Genomic DNA, 14,262 nt, shown 5'->3' on the forward strand with positions numbered 1-14,262 from the left:
ACCATGGTGTCCGGCCCTAAATCAAACAAGTACAAGGGGATACCAGGATCTGGCAACTTTTCCTTTAAACTACCAAAGGGTGTAACTGTCCAAAGTACCAGAAAGGCACTGGAAATAATATGCCTATCACGCCTTCTCAATATCGAGACCGACACCGACCTTGAGGACAACCTCATCGAAAAGGACTTGGGTGCGATATACCCTGAGCTAAATCCGGTTATAGTCCGCCATTTTGTCCTCACCCGCACCCGCATTGTACTTGAGAAGGACAGTGACATTTCTACTGCCAGCGACCAGTCGTCTCACAATAGTTCAGTTCACCAGCCGAGAGATCGCCTTTGTCAACTGTGCGCCCTTCCCCGTGACTCTTCTGGCCCTCTTTGTATGAAATGCAAATGCCTGCCTCAAAGAGTCGACGACCTAACAATGGAGTTACGTAAAGTGCAGCACGCTATTGATGCCCTGTTGGACATCCCCAAGGCTTCTGCATCAGCCGCACCCCGAACTGCACCCCCCTCAAGTGAACCACCGACACCTCCAGGAACCCTACGAACAGATAAACAAAGTCTCCATCAAAATCCGTCAACTTCTCGTCAGATGCCCCCAAATCGTCAACCACCCCCCAGCCGCCATCTCGCCACAGCAACAACCACGCCCCCACTCAGCAACGGACCTCCCAGTCAACCGAGCTCGCATCCATACTATCCTCAACCCAACCTACCCCTCCGACAGCAACGGTTCGATTCCCACCCGCCTCCCCAAGGTCCTCCTCCCCACGGCCCATCCAACCATCACATGTATCACCTCAACCAGCCACCCCACCCCACGACGTCTCGCGTGTACCATCCCACCCGGCCACTCCAAAAGCGCACAAATACCGACATCCAACGCATCCCTTACAGTTACGCTCTCGACAGACCATCGTACGCATCAGTGCTCCGTGCCCCACCCCTTCAGTTGTATCCCAGCTACCATGGAGTCCCGCTCGGCTGTCAAAATTGCGGAGAGCCCAATCACAGGTCGCAGTCATGTCGCCATGGTATGCAACTTCAGTGTAGTCGATGTATGCAATATGGACACAAAGCGAAACTTTGTCCATTCTAGATTGTCGGCCAAGAAGAGAGTGCCCGTCAGATTGTTCATGGGTCATGCTATGCACGGCATGAGGGTAAAGACAGAGAGACAGGCAGAACAGATAAAAGTATGAAATGTTTTAGTTCTGATAAGTGTAGATATAATGTTGATCAAACCTTGAAATGTATATCTCTGAATGTGAGAAGTGTTGTTAATAAGATGGAAGAATTACAGGCAATCATAGAAATTGAAAATCCCGATGTTATGTTTTGTACTGAGACGCACTTGGGGTGTGACGTTATATCAGCTGAAATTTTTCCACAAAATTACAGCGTGTTAAGGAAAGATAGAAATAGACATGGTGGTGGTGTACTTATTGCTCATAAGCAAGAGATATGTGTAACGCATCGCCAAGATTTAGAAACAAATTGTGAAATACTCTGGTGTGAAATGTCTTCTCCAAATAAGAAATCGTTGTTTTTAGGTGTATTCTACAGACCACCAAATAGTTGTATGATCAATATGTATGAATTAGAAAAATCTCTGTCACATATAACCGAAAATGGTAAGAGAAATAAGCAAATTATTCTGACAGGAGATTTTAATCTCCCACAGTTAAAGTGGTCAGACGGGTTTGTTACTGATTTGGACAATTCTCAGTTGACTGATCAAATGTTACATATAATAGAAATGAATTCTTTTTATCAACACATCTCGGAACCAACCAGAATTACAATAACATCTAGTAATACACTAGATTTGTTATTTTCAACTGATCCAACTATGATAAGTGATGTGAAAATTATTTCAGGTATAAGTGATCATGATGCTATTGTTTTTAAGATTCTTTGTAACACACAGATAATGAATCAGAATCATAGGATGATTTATCTTTACTCAAGAGCTAACTTTGATTCTTATAGAAATGATCTGTTACAATCGCAAATGCACGGTAAATCATGTAATGACATTGAGTCCGATTGGAAAATATGGAAGAGTAGTCTACTAGATGCAGTTGAGAAAAACATACCTAAACGCAATGTAACTATTGGTTCTTACGTACCATGGATTGATAAAGAAGTGAAGAAAATACTTAAAAAACGTAAGAAGTTATATGATATTGCTAAAACAACGAACGCTAAGAATGACCGTGAAAAATTTTCACAAATAAGACGGGAAGCTAAGAAACTGTTGAAACAAAAATATAAGAATTATATGTGTAATACCTTATGTGAGGATATAAAGCAAAATCCGAAAAGATTTTGGAAGTTTGTTAAATCAAAGAAGATTGAACAAAAGACGATATCATCTTTGGTAGTAAACGGAACTCACGTAACAGATGACAAAATGATTGCACATATTTTAAATACACAGTTTCAGTTTACATTCAATGATTCCCAGTTTACTCATCCCCAACTAAACGATTTGTTTTTTTGTGTTCCAGTCATGGAAAATATTGTTTGTGATGTCGCTGAAGTACGTAAATTATTACAGAATATTGATGTCAGTAAATCCCAAGGACCAGACGGCTTGCCAGCAAAAATATTGAAAGAAGGGTCTGAACAATTAGCCAGTTCCTTATGTAAATTATTCAATGAATCTTTGTCCTCGGGAAAGCTGCCCGTTGACTGGCGAAGAGCTAACATTTGCCCTATATTTAAGAAAGGTGAGAAGAACGACCCAAATAATTATCGTCCAATTTCTATGACTTCTATTGTGTGCAAATTACTTGAAAAGATTGTGTGTCGTCGACTTGTTAATCACCTGTCAGTGAACAACATATTGTGTGACGGTCAGCACGGTTTCCGTGAAAAGCGCTCATGTGAGACACAATTGATCGAAGCTATTCACGATTGGTCAAGTGCGATGGACTCAGGCTCCCAAGTGGATATCGTCTTTTTAGATTTCGCCAAGGCGTTTGATAGTGTTCCGCACAGTCTTTTAGAAATTAAATTACAAAGGTACGGTGTAGTAAACTCCAATTTGAAATGGATCATGAATTTTCTAGAACATAGAGAGCAGAGGGTTGTGCTCAACGGGGAATGTGCCGACTGGGTTGATGTTAAGTCTGGTGTCCCGCAGGGAACCATCCTTGGTCCGATTTTGTTTTTATGTTTCATAAATGATATTACTAATGATATATCTTCCAATATTCGTCTTTATGCAGACGATTGCATTTTGTATAGGTGTATTAATTCACTTGAAGACTGTGACGATTTACAAGGAGATCTTGATGCTTTGTGTAAATGGTCTAAGACATGGCATCTTGACTTTAATGTTAATAAATGTAAGATTATGAAAATGTCACGGAAAAGGACAAAATATGATTATGATTATGTTTTATGTGAAAAGAAATTAAGTATAACTCATTCAGAAAAATATCTAGGAATAATTATCAATGAAACACTCAACTGGAACGATCATTGTAATGAAACGTATGTTAAATGTAATAAAATTATTGGTGTCATAAAAAGGAATTTTTTACATTGTCCCTCACATGTTTTAATCAGTTTATATAATTCTCTTATACGTCCATGTTTAGAATATTGTGCTGCTGCATGGGATCCATACAGATTATCTCACATTAACGTACTTGAGCGGGTTCAGAAGAGGTTTGTTAGATTATTGTTTCGTGACTGGGAAACAGGTTATGATACGTTGTTGCAAAAGATACATTTCTCGAAATTAATTACAAGACGTAAGTATTTCAGACTTATAATGTTTTACAAAATGATAAATGATATAGTGAATACTGGACAACAAAGAATTACACGAGAGAACAGATTTGGTAGAAATGATCATAATAAGAAAGTATATATCCCGTTTGCAAGAACTGATTATTTCAAATGTTCTTTTTATCTCAAGACTTCACAAGAATGGAATTCATTGCCAAGTAACATTGTAGCCAGTACATCTCTTTCTCGCTTTAAATATTTATTAAGACAGTTTTTATGTATGTGAATTCATTCTACAATGTATCATGTATATCATATAAGTCTCATTTGATGAATTTTAACCTTACTCTGTCCGGTGCAATATTAATGTGCATATACTATGATATAGACTTTTTTTATGTATTCGTCCATGTTTTAATATTCCGCTAGTATACCCTGCAATATGGTTTGTTGTCTTAGATGATTATTCCTCTCTTGCGATATCACTTATTTACATTTTATCCTGGTTACCCATTTTTTGTGCAATATATTGCTGTTCCGAAGGCCAGAGTTTGATTTCATTGTCATTTTACAATAACTGTATTATATTTGTACCTATATGTATTTCGATTTTTGTATTTCAATGTTCCAATCATAATTTTTAATTTGTTTAATTTTGTGATGATGTACTCCAGGGGTGCAGACATGCATGGGTATTCGTACCTTTTTTTGCACCCCTAGACATGTTGTTTTTGATTTGTCTGAATAAATACAATACAATACAATACAATACAATGACAACCTTGAAATTAATCAAAAAAATTCTGAGAGTGAGTTTGAATTTGAAGAGTTTGATCACAAAAAGAGTTCAGCACCGTTTTTAAAAGAATAAAGTATGTCCTTCATCAGATAGATCAAAATAAAACCTTTTCAATAATACCCCATTTGTTACATAAAAAGGAATATTCTTGAAGTTATGATTAAAGATATTCCATATTTTCTAAATACTTTCCTTGTTTCTGTAGGAACTTTAATCGCAAATATCTCAAATCAACACATTTGAGGTAAGCATCTTGCTGAGTGCTTACTCTGCCATTTGGGAAAGATATGTGCATAACTAATTGCTAATGAATAGAGATTATCTTATCCCCCTCAATCCCTGCTTGGTTTTCCTGTTGGAAAAGGCCACATTGTCTCACTGTCTGCTGGTGAACTCTAATACAACCAGGTAAAGTTTTAAGGAGTTAACTGCATGCTGATGAAACAAAATAAACCAAGTTGCAGCCTAAGTGCCTGGGCATGTAAGGGGTTAATCTCTTCCTTCGTTCCTAATGCCTTCCCACAATCCATCTCACCTGTGCACATCCTGCCGTCTAGACCCAGCTCGTATCCCGGTGGGCAGAGGCAGCGGTAGGAGCCCCTGGTGTTGATACACTGATAGTGGCACAGACCTCTCTCCAGTGTGCACTCATTGATATCTACCATAAACAAAAACAAAGGGATTATTACAACAAAATGGTCATACCAATTCTCTGCGCATTAAAGAGTCACATTTCTATTGTAAGTGTGTTCTATTCTCTGATATCAAATGATCGAATCAAGACAATTATACACTCACAAACACAGGTAACACAAAATGACAAGGTATGCAAGACCATATCACATGCTCAAAGGAGTGGGGATGCAGGTAATCATGTACTAATAGAGATCCTGGGAATATGGACAACAGTAAGTTACTCTCTCATACTGTATAGTTCAATGTTTACTGTACACTATACATCCTCTGGATTGATATGCAGTATACACTGAGAAACAATAAATGTCATGTAATCATATAGCATAAAGTATGATACAGTGGCATAGCAGAAAGCACAGTAAAAAAAAAATCTCATGTTAATGAAATAGTATACAAAAATTCTCATCTGTTCAAATTTACAAGACTCATGATAACTCCGCAGTCAACCAAAAGTATTCTTCTACTGTCTTTTCTACATGCTGTGTCTGGTTACAAGTCTTCTATTTGAAGATGATTGCTCATTGGTCTCGGTATCATCAATCAAAAGCAGAAGGGAAGACATGGGTACAGGCTAACTGGGTGTAGTCAAAATGTGTTTGGTCTGAATGGGTGTGGTATAAATGGGAATGGTCTTTATGGGCATGGTTTTAAGTGGGCGTGGTCCAAATAGGTGTGTCACCTCATCTTCTGCCACACCCTTTCACTCACCGATGCAGTTCTGCCCGTTGCCATGGAGCTCAAATCCCTGTGGACAGCGACACCGGAAGGAACCATCCACATCATCACAGCCAAACTCACAGATACTGCCATACTGGTCACAGGCATTCATACCTTTATGTGAGTAGAGGTGGTATAAGGAGAGAAACATATTAAGGGGGGAGAGAGAGAGATGCTATCATAAATATGACAGTCATAATTTGTTGAGTAAGTTTCTTCCAAAGATGAGAATTCATTGTAACATAAATACAATTCAACAAAACAACAGGAGCACATGTTTTTCTTTTTGTGCATTAAGTGGCAGTTCTGTTTATTACTTATGCATATTTTTTACAGAAAAAGAGAAAAACAACAAAGAGAGAGAGAATGAGAGAAAGAGAGGCTATATCGTGGTTCATGGTCTTTAAAGTAAGATACCAGAAACCAATGGTTTCATTTAATAAAGGCATATTGTGCGGTAAATAAGAATCAACACAATTATTTAAAAAATATATTGACAAACATTTCTATTCAAAGTAAAAAAAAAAAGTGTACAATCAACAAGTAAATCATGATGATATAGCAGTAACATTTGGAATTGGTCAATCCTGCAGAATGAAACATATTGTCTGCACAACAGTTATTCTGGAAATAACTTAAATATACAAAATCATGTTCTGAAACATATCAAATGTGCACTCCAAATGTAATACACAGAAAGCAAATCTCAGAACCTAAAAATAAAAAACAGTACTTCAAACAGAGATTAAGCTCTCAGTGAGGGAAACAAAGGTCTTGATACAGGAACATCAGGTCCAATTACTGAATGACATCTAAATAATATTCCTTGTGTATCTTTGATGCAGAAGTAATATCAAGTCACATTTTACTCACTTGAACAAGTTCTAGAATCCTGGCTGAGGGAATATCCAGTCCTACACGTACAGAAATAGCTTCCCTCTGTGTTCATACACAGGTGTTGGCATCCACCGTTGGCTGTCCGACATTCATTTACATCTAATGGTAAATAATAATAATAAATATCATTTATAGAGCACTTATTACAATGTTTCTAAGCGCTGAGCGTCTGGAAGAAAAAAAATAGAAAAGAGCAATTCAGTCATGGAGTAGATACAAATGTAAATCTACAAAATGTAGATACAAAAATGGCCTACCAAAATCTCTTAGAGAAGCATCTTCCATTGATGGTTTCAAAAAGAATCTCAAGACATATATTTTCAATTTAAATTGACAATATTGTATACCTGTATGTATAGTATGTGTACGTATATAGGCCTATTGTTTGTTGGTTTATTGTCTTATTATTTTTTGTGATACCGTTGTAACAATTTAGAGTTGATGACACTCTATGATCTTCCGTGTGTAGTCTCCTACCGCTCCAGAGTGCCATCATTAATGACTTGTGTAGATTAAATAGTACAAATAAAGCAAACAAGAATTACAGAAAAAAAATATGTTCATGGACTACAACATTATTATCCACACACACACACACACACACACACACACACACACTCTGTTCTATAGCGCCTTGAGTATCTTTTTTAGGTAGAAACGTGCACTTTATAAGAGTCTCACTATTATTATTATTATTAAAATATAAATGTGTAAGAAGGTAGGTGTAATCAATCTATCATGGCAATGTTTAAGAAAGGTGCAATTAATCCATTATGATTGAATTAATGTGTAAGAACAGTGTTATCATTTAGTAATGATTACTCTCTATAATTCAAACCACTTCCCTGTACATAGAAATGCATCCAAGGTTTACTGCATTAATCAATAGGTGCTGGTACTGTGGAATCAGATAACCAATGCATTTTTTCCTGTATCTGATCAAATCGGAATACTGCATAATTCAAAGTTGAACTTCACTAATAATCAATATGATTTAAGCAACTGGGACAAATCCATGTGGACAAAATAAGTTGGCATTTATGTTTCAAATGTGACATCTACTCACATGATAAGTGCAAGCATTTCTACACTGTGAAATTCTACAGTTATGATAATTTGTGGTATACTAGCATTATTTGAGCAACTAAAAGGAAAAAGGATATCATTGTCAATATTATTATGATACAATAATGAGAATCCAAACTTTATTTTGATGAAGATACATGTACTTGTATCATAAGACAACTGGACAAAATATCATGAAGTTGGTAGGACTGGCTTTTCTGCCAATAATATAGCTATTAGAATGGTGTGCTATATTTTCTTCATCCAAAAACTCCTCAAATCACTGTAGACATGCTGGTGAGCCCCTGAAGATAATTTACGGCATATCTAAATGCAGGAGGAGACTGAATATTAGGAGAACACCAGGGTGCTGTCTCCCTTACCGATACACCGTCCACTGATGCTGGAGTAACCTTTGGCACAGTTGCAGTGGAACGAGCCAATCGTGTTGATGCATTTTCCTGTGCAGCCGTGAGGTCGACTGGCGCACTCATCAATGTCTAAAGGGAGAGAAGAGAGGCATTAAGAAAATAATCAGAAGACAAAATTCTTGAGATGTCTATTCTGATTCTGTTTTAGTCGGCAATCTCAAATATCAAAAGAGCTTGAACTCAATGTCTGTGAGAAGCTGGTTGGTCCTGTACATTCATGTAAAGATTAGATAATCTTGTAGAAAAAAACAAACAGTTAAGTTAAGTTTTGTATGTGGGTACCACCAACTGCAGTACTTTGCAGGTGTATTGCACTGGAGTACCTGAGCACTACACTAGTAGTGAATCACTGGTGCTTCCCACATTCGTACAACTCACTTTACACTATGACATACGTGTTAGTACTTTTTAACACAAGAGACACAATTCATAAATATGACAGCCTACAATGACAAATGATAAACTCAATGTAATTTGAGTGCATACATACTATTGATACTCATCATTTAAGATTGAATGAAAAGTGACCATCAAAATTGTTGGTGCATGAAACACATAGACTGCATCTTTACACGTTGCACTCAAAACAACAATTCAACCTTTACACCAAGGAAGGTGTAGGTGTAGATGAAGATGTAGGTGTAACATACCTCCACATGTCATGCCATCTTCCTGAAGTTCAAAGCCAGGCCTACACTGACACTGGTAGCTGCCGTGGGTGTTAAGACACGTGTGATGGCAGACACTCTGCAGGGATGACTGTCTACACTCGTCGATATCTACACAGAACACATGACACCAAGTGTATTGGACGAACTCACAAGTAGCGATTCATTACTATTATATAGACTAGCATAACACATCTTTGGTAGATGTGTACAGACCAAACAATAGCCATATGACAGACACCAATAATAAGACACCTTCCTCAGCACAAACCAGCCCATAGGGGAAACGTCTACATCTCCACTAAAGAGCCAATAAAATTACTAACTTGTCTATAATGGTCACCTGTCCATAGTGGTCACCTTCCTGTCTACTTTGTGTGGCATGTGGACAAACATGCTGGACTTCTTAGAGGCCTACAAACAATGCAACACATCCATATGTAAAGAGATACAACTCTCACATTCAACTGGACCCCATGGATGACCAGGTAGTGCAGCTGAATATGGGCTTTCCAGTCATCTTTCTCCGATGAAAAAATGAAACAAACAAACTCTTGAAAAATTGATAGATTATAGAATTTGCCACGAATAGTGGTGGATCCAGGTGGGGGCGCACCTGGCACGCAACCCCTTTATGTTTTGTTAAAACAAAAGATATGAACAGAAAAAATGGGGGCATGTGTCCCCCCTTTAATTTCGTAAAGGTGCCCCCTGTCTATGGAATTCCTGGATCCACCCCTGACTAATGTAAAATCATTAAGATCTCCCAATATTTTTGTTTTGTTTTGTTTAAAAATCCCCATTTTCTAGTACCATCACAAGATGTGAGACACCCCCTCCCATCTCTTACCAATGCAGGATCGTCCGTTGCTATGCAGTCTGAAGCCCTGACGACAGGAGCAGCGGTAGCTTCCTGCTGTGTTCTGGCAGCCGTGGTGGCAAGGTTGCCATTGGCTCTGTCTACACTCATCAACATCTAGACACCAGGAGGATACAAGGAGGGGAGGAGGAGGAGGTAAGATGGGAGATGGGAGATGGGCAGGGTGAGAGAGAACATGAGTATGAGACAGACAGACAAACAGACAGACAGATAGACAAAGATACAGTGATGGAAGGACAAACAGGGAGAGAATGTGTGTGTGTGTGAGAGTGAGGTAGAGAGACAGAAAGACAGAACAGGGATGAGACAGTGTGTGAGAGACAGAGACAGACATAAACAGAGAGATATGTGGGGGTGTGTGTGTGTGTGTGTGTGTGTGTGTGTGAGGTAGAAAGAAATGGACAGACAGACAGGCAGACATAGAGAGAATATTATAGGGAGGCAAGGAATATATTTATGTATATGTGTTTGAGTGTGTGTAATTGAGAGACAGAGAGAAACACACAAACAAACAGTAACAGAGAGGGGCAGAGAGAGGGGGAGTGTGTGCAAGAGACAGACAGACAGACAAAAAAACAGAAAGGGAGAAATATAGATATGTGAAATAGATAGATACAAACATAGAGAGATGGAAAGAGAGAGAGTATTGTGTGAGGGAAAGATAGACAGACAGACAGACAGACAGACAGACAAATGGGCAGACAAACAGACAGTACAGAGAAGGAGCCAGGTGAGGGGAAGTTTAGAAAGATACATGTGAAGACAGATGAGAATACAGAACAAACCAAGATGAGTGGGGAGATATAGAAACAGAGAGACAGAAAGACAGACAAATAGACAAGGAAACACAAAGAGAAGGGAAGAGAAGAAAGACAAAGAAAAAGAGAAGAGAAGAAATATAAAGACAAAGGAAAGAGGAGGAATACAAAGAAAAAAAAGAGGAGGAATATAAAGACAAAGGAAAGAGGAGATTGTCACAATTACTAATTGTAGGATGTTTATCGTCGCTGGGGTGATAAGACCTTGTATCTGCAATTTTGGTGAAAATGAATTTTTTGGATTAATGGTCAAATAATGGGTTAAGTGATGTCCTGTCCAACTCCCAACTGTCTTACTCCAAAAATGAAGCCACCATGGCATGTCAAAGGAAAGGCCATCCCATTCGCCACAGTGCTTTGGCCACCATGTTTTTTGGCTCTCCTGAACATTTGACATGTTGTAGATACGAGGTCTTATCGCCCCAGCGACGTTAAATTGTACATCACAGCATACCCATCTTGCACAACAATTGGAAGACCAATATATCAGACAGCATTAACCCTTTGACAATGGGCTGATTTTGCTACAACACGCATTTCCCATAGATACTTGCCCGAGTATACTCGGGACTTGTCTTCAACGGGTTGATGTGTACTGGTTGTATGTCGTATGCACACTCACATTGAGACATAATTTTAAGACAAAATGCAAACTCATTCCCTTCCTGCATGATGACAGCATGCCATACACACTTTCCATCTGGGAATTTCATAACTTTTTTTCTCTTTTAAGTGATGACCCATTTCGCAATTTGGCTTTCATGATCTTGCCCGTACACTCAGGGAGTTTATAACCAACTATGAAAATATGGCAAGAACATTGAAAGGAGTGTGTTATGCTTATCTTAGTATGACATGACTTTGTGCCTAATTATCACATATGCAGAGTATCTTGCAGTAAAGAGCACTGGCTGTAAGGGGGGGGGGGGGGGGGGAATCAATATTAGGGCTTGTATCATCAGTAAGAAAGTGGCTGCCAATTTGCCGATCGTCAAGGAATCCTTCAGAGCTGACGTGCTCAAAGTGACAGGAAATATCAATTATTTGCCCACAGAAGCAAGGCAAAACCAGGTGCATGGCACTTTGTGTACTCTCCTTGCATTAACCCATTGAAAACTAGTCCTGAGTATACTTGGGCAGGCATCTGTGGGCAGGGTGCTTCATAAGCACTTGCCCACGTGCTCTGGGCAAGTTAACAGCAAAGCCGAGCAAATGACTTGGAACAATGAAAAAAAATGCTTGCCCAATGTGGGTAAGCAAAAGTTTTGATGCCATCTCTATTTCATTTTTCCCGCTTTGAACCCACAAATTCAGCCACACAGAAGCCCAAAGATAGTGACTATTTAGTGATGCAATACACTAATTTCATTTCAGAAATTTTTCCAACACTAAAATGAAGAAGTTCTAGTGCAATAACATTCACTCCAACTAAGTTTGTCATTCCAGTGTGCCTGAGGGTGTGCATCAATGTATGCTGTTTATTCAAATGATTATGTTTTATCAAGTTCTTGAAATACATGTGATTTTCAATATCATTTTCGTATATTTTTTGGACATTCTTTTGTCCAACTGGGCAAGTGGTAAGAAATAAGTTATCTATTAACCTGCAACAGGAAATGCTTGTTGTAGCAACATCAGCTCATCTTTAACAGGTTAAGGCGGGAGGGGGGGGGGGGCATTCACACTATGCAAAATGTTCCAATTACTATGTGCAAAGGTGACCGTATTCAGCCATGCATAAGTTTTTGAGAATAAGCACAGGTCGGGCTTGTTTGAGGTAAATTCTAATAATTCTATCATAACATTTTGCATCTATACCCTATTTGCACACATGCCAAAATTTTTATCCACCTTCAAGCCACTAGTGACGGCTGACAAAGCTATGGCATACATGGTTCCACTTCATGAAAACACTCACAAAATATCACTCAAACTAGTTCTAGTAACAGAGATGCCAGTTTTCATTGGCAGGAAGTTGGAAAGGCCAACAATGGAGGTGTGTTACCTTTAACACTGCGTGATTCATTATAATGTTACAACATTTTTGCATGGCAGGTGCTCCGATGGATAACGTGAGTAAAAATCAAAAGTACAGTAACCCTTCACAATTTCTAATCTGCTAAGAATTTTTACATCTTACATTGAAAATGTCAAGCATTGGCTTTCTCCCATCAAGTCTTGCTCAACACATAGCCATCGATTTCTCTCACATCTCATTAAAAACTGAAACAAATGCAATGACCTATAAAAACTGCTTTTATGTAAACTAGGCTGATGAGAAAAACACAGCAAATTAGAGTTGTTGGTGGAATCTTTTTTTCTTTTCTTTTTCTTTTTTTTTTTTTTTTTTTGGGGGGTCATTTATTTTTTTCATCTTGTCTGAGACATAAGTCAATATTAACACCTTCCCTACTGTTACAACAGCTTTGCCCCACAAATACCCCCCCCCCCATATCACACCTACAAAAAAAAAAGTTTGAGAAGTATTCACAATAGGATTTCCTTCTTTTCCTTCACTCTGTTTTCTCTCTCTCTCTCTCTTTCTCTTTGATACTTGTGTTTGTCTGTCAGTCTATTTGTTTGTTTGTTTGCATAAGTCTGTATGTGTGTGCACTATATATCTAGCAACTTACTTCCTTGGTGTTATTCAGTTATTTTGTCCACAAGGAGACTGCAAAATACAAGCACGTTTCCTGCATTTCCTGCAACTTTAATTTTAATTCAATTTCATCTGCTTTTGTGATGCGTAGTATGAAAATGTCACATATTTTTCTTTGTTACTACATTGTATTGATATTGTGTTATTTTGTGTATGCAAATGTTTTGCATTGTTGGAAGTGAAATACATGAAATGAAATAAACTTTTGATGACAGCCCCAGGGAGACATAGGTGTGTCAAACAATGAGCTGCAGTCTTTGTGGTCTGAGAACAAACATCACTTTAGGTTTGATGATGTGGAATGGATGAAAGTTTACAAGATGATATTGAAAAAGCATATTTAGCAAAGGTCAACAAAAAATGTATGTCCTTCCTTTGTTGATTGATTTTTTTTTTCCTCTGAAGAAATTCAAAAATTGATACACAATACTTTTTTGGTATTTGTTCACATCAATCATACAGCAAATTGGCAACAAACTGAACAGCAATGCAGCAACTGTGACGCCTACGTGCCACCTAGTGAGTACGTCTCAAGGCAATGTCTACAGCTTCATGCTTGTTTTTTCACTTCTCGAGAGATAACGTCGTGCACAAACTTTCAAGATCTCAATTTCAGAAGTTCAATTTCGCTACAAGTAAAAATAGTATTAACTCGTTGAGGACGGTCCCGAGTACACTAGGGCAAGGGTCTGTGGAGAATATGTGTTACAGCAAAATCAGTCTGTCCTCAATGGGTTAAATCTCTATAAATTGTAACCCATTATACATTTCCTTCATGATTTACAGTGTCATCTATATGGGCACCATGGCAACCGTTACTAAGTTGTTATACTGCTGGTTGAGGTGTATCAAAAGGACAAATTTCACTGTTGACTGGAACAGA

At 38.2% G+C, this 14,262-nt stretch overlaps 1 protein-coding gene across 1 annotated transcript in view; it reads right to left on the reverse strand.

Annotated features, from left to right (window-relative positions):
- LOC139729338 (uncharacterized) overlaps positions 1–14,262 on the reverse strand; it is a 104,371-nt gene that overhangs the window by 18,937 nt on the left and 71,172 nt on the right. Inside the window, exons 7-12 of the mRNA XM_071640269.1 lie at positions 9,873–9,998; positions 9,005–9,133; positions 8,307–8,423; positions 6,835–6,957; positions 5,953–6,075; positions 5,084–5,206 (exon numbers count right to left, since the gene is read on the reverse strand). Coding sequence (XP_071496370.1) covers positions 5,084–5,206; positions 5,953–6,075; positions 6,835–6,957; positions 8,307–8,423; positions 9,005–9,133; positions 9,873–9,998 — 741 coding nt within the window. The remainder of the gene's footprint in view (positions 1–5,083; positions 5,207–5,952; positions 6,076–6,834; positions 6,958–8,306; positions 8,424–9,004; positions 9,134–9,872; positions 9,999–14,262) is intronic.

The sequence above is a fragment of the Diadema antillarum genome, unplaced genomic scaffold (genome assembly GCF_040938485.1).
Source record: "Diadema antillarum isolate AM-2024a unplaced genomic scaffold, OU_Dant_1.0 scf00000020, whole genome shotgun sequence".
In the NCBI taxonomy this organism is placed as follows: Eukaryota; Metazoa; Echinodermata; class Echinoidea; order Diadematoida; family Diadematidae; genus Diadema; species Diadema antillarum.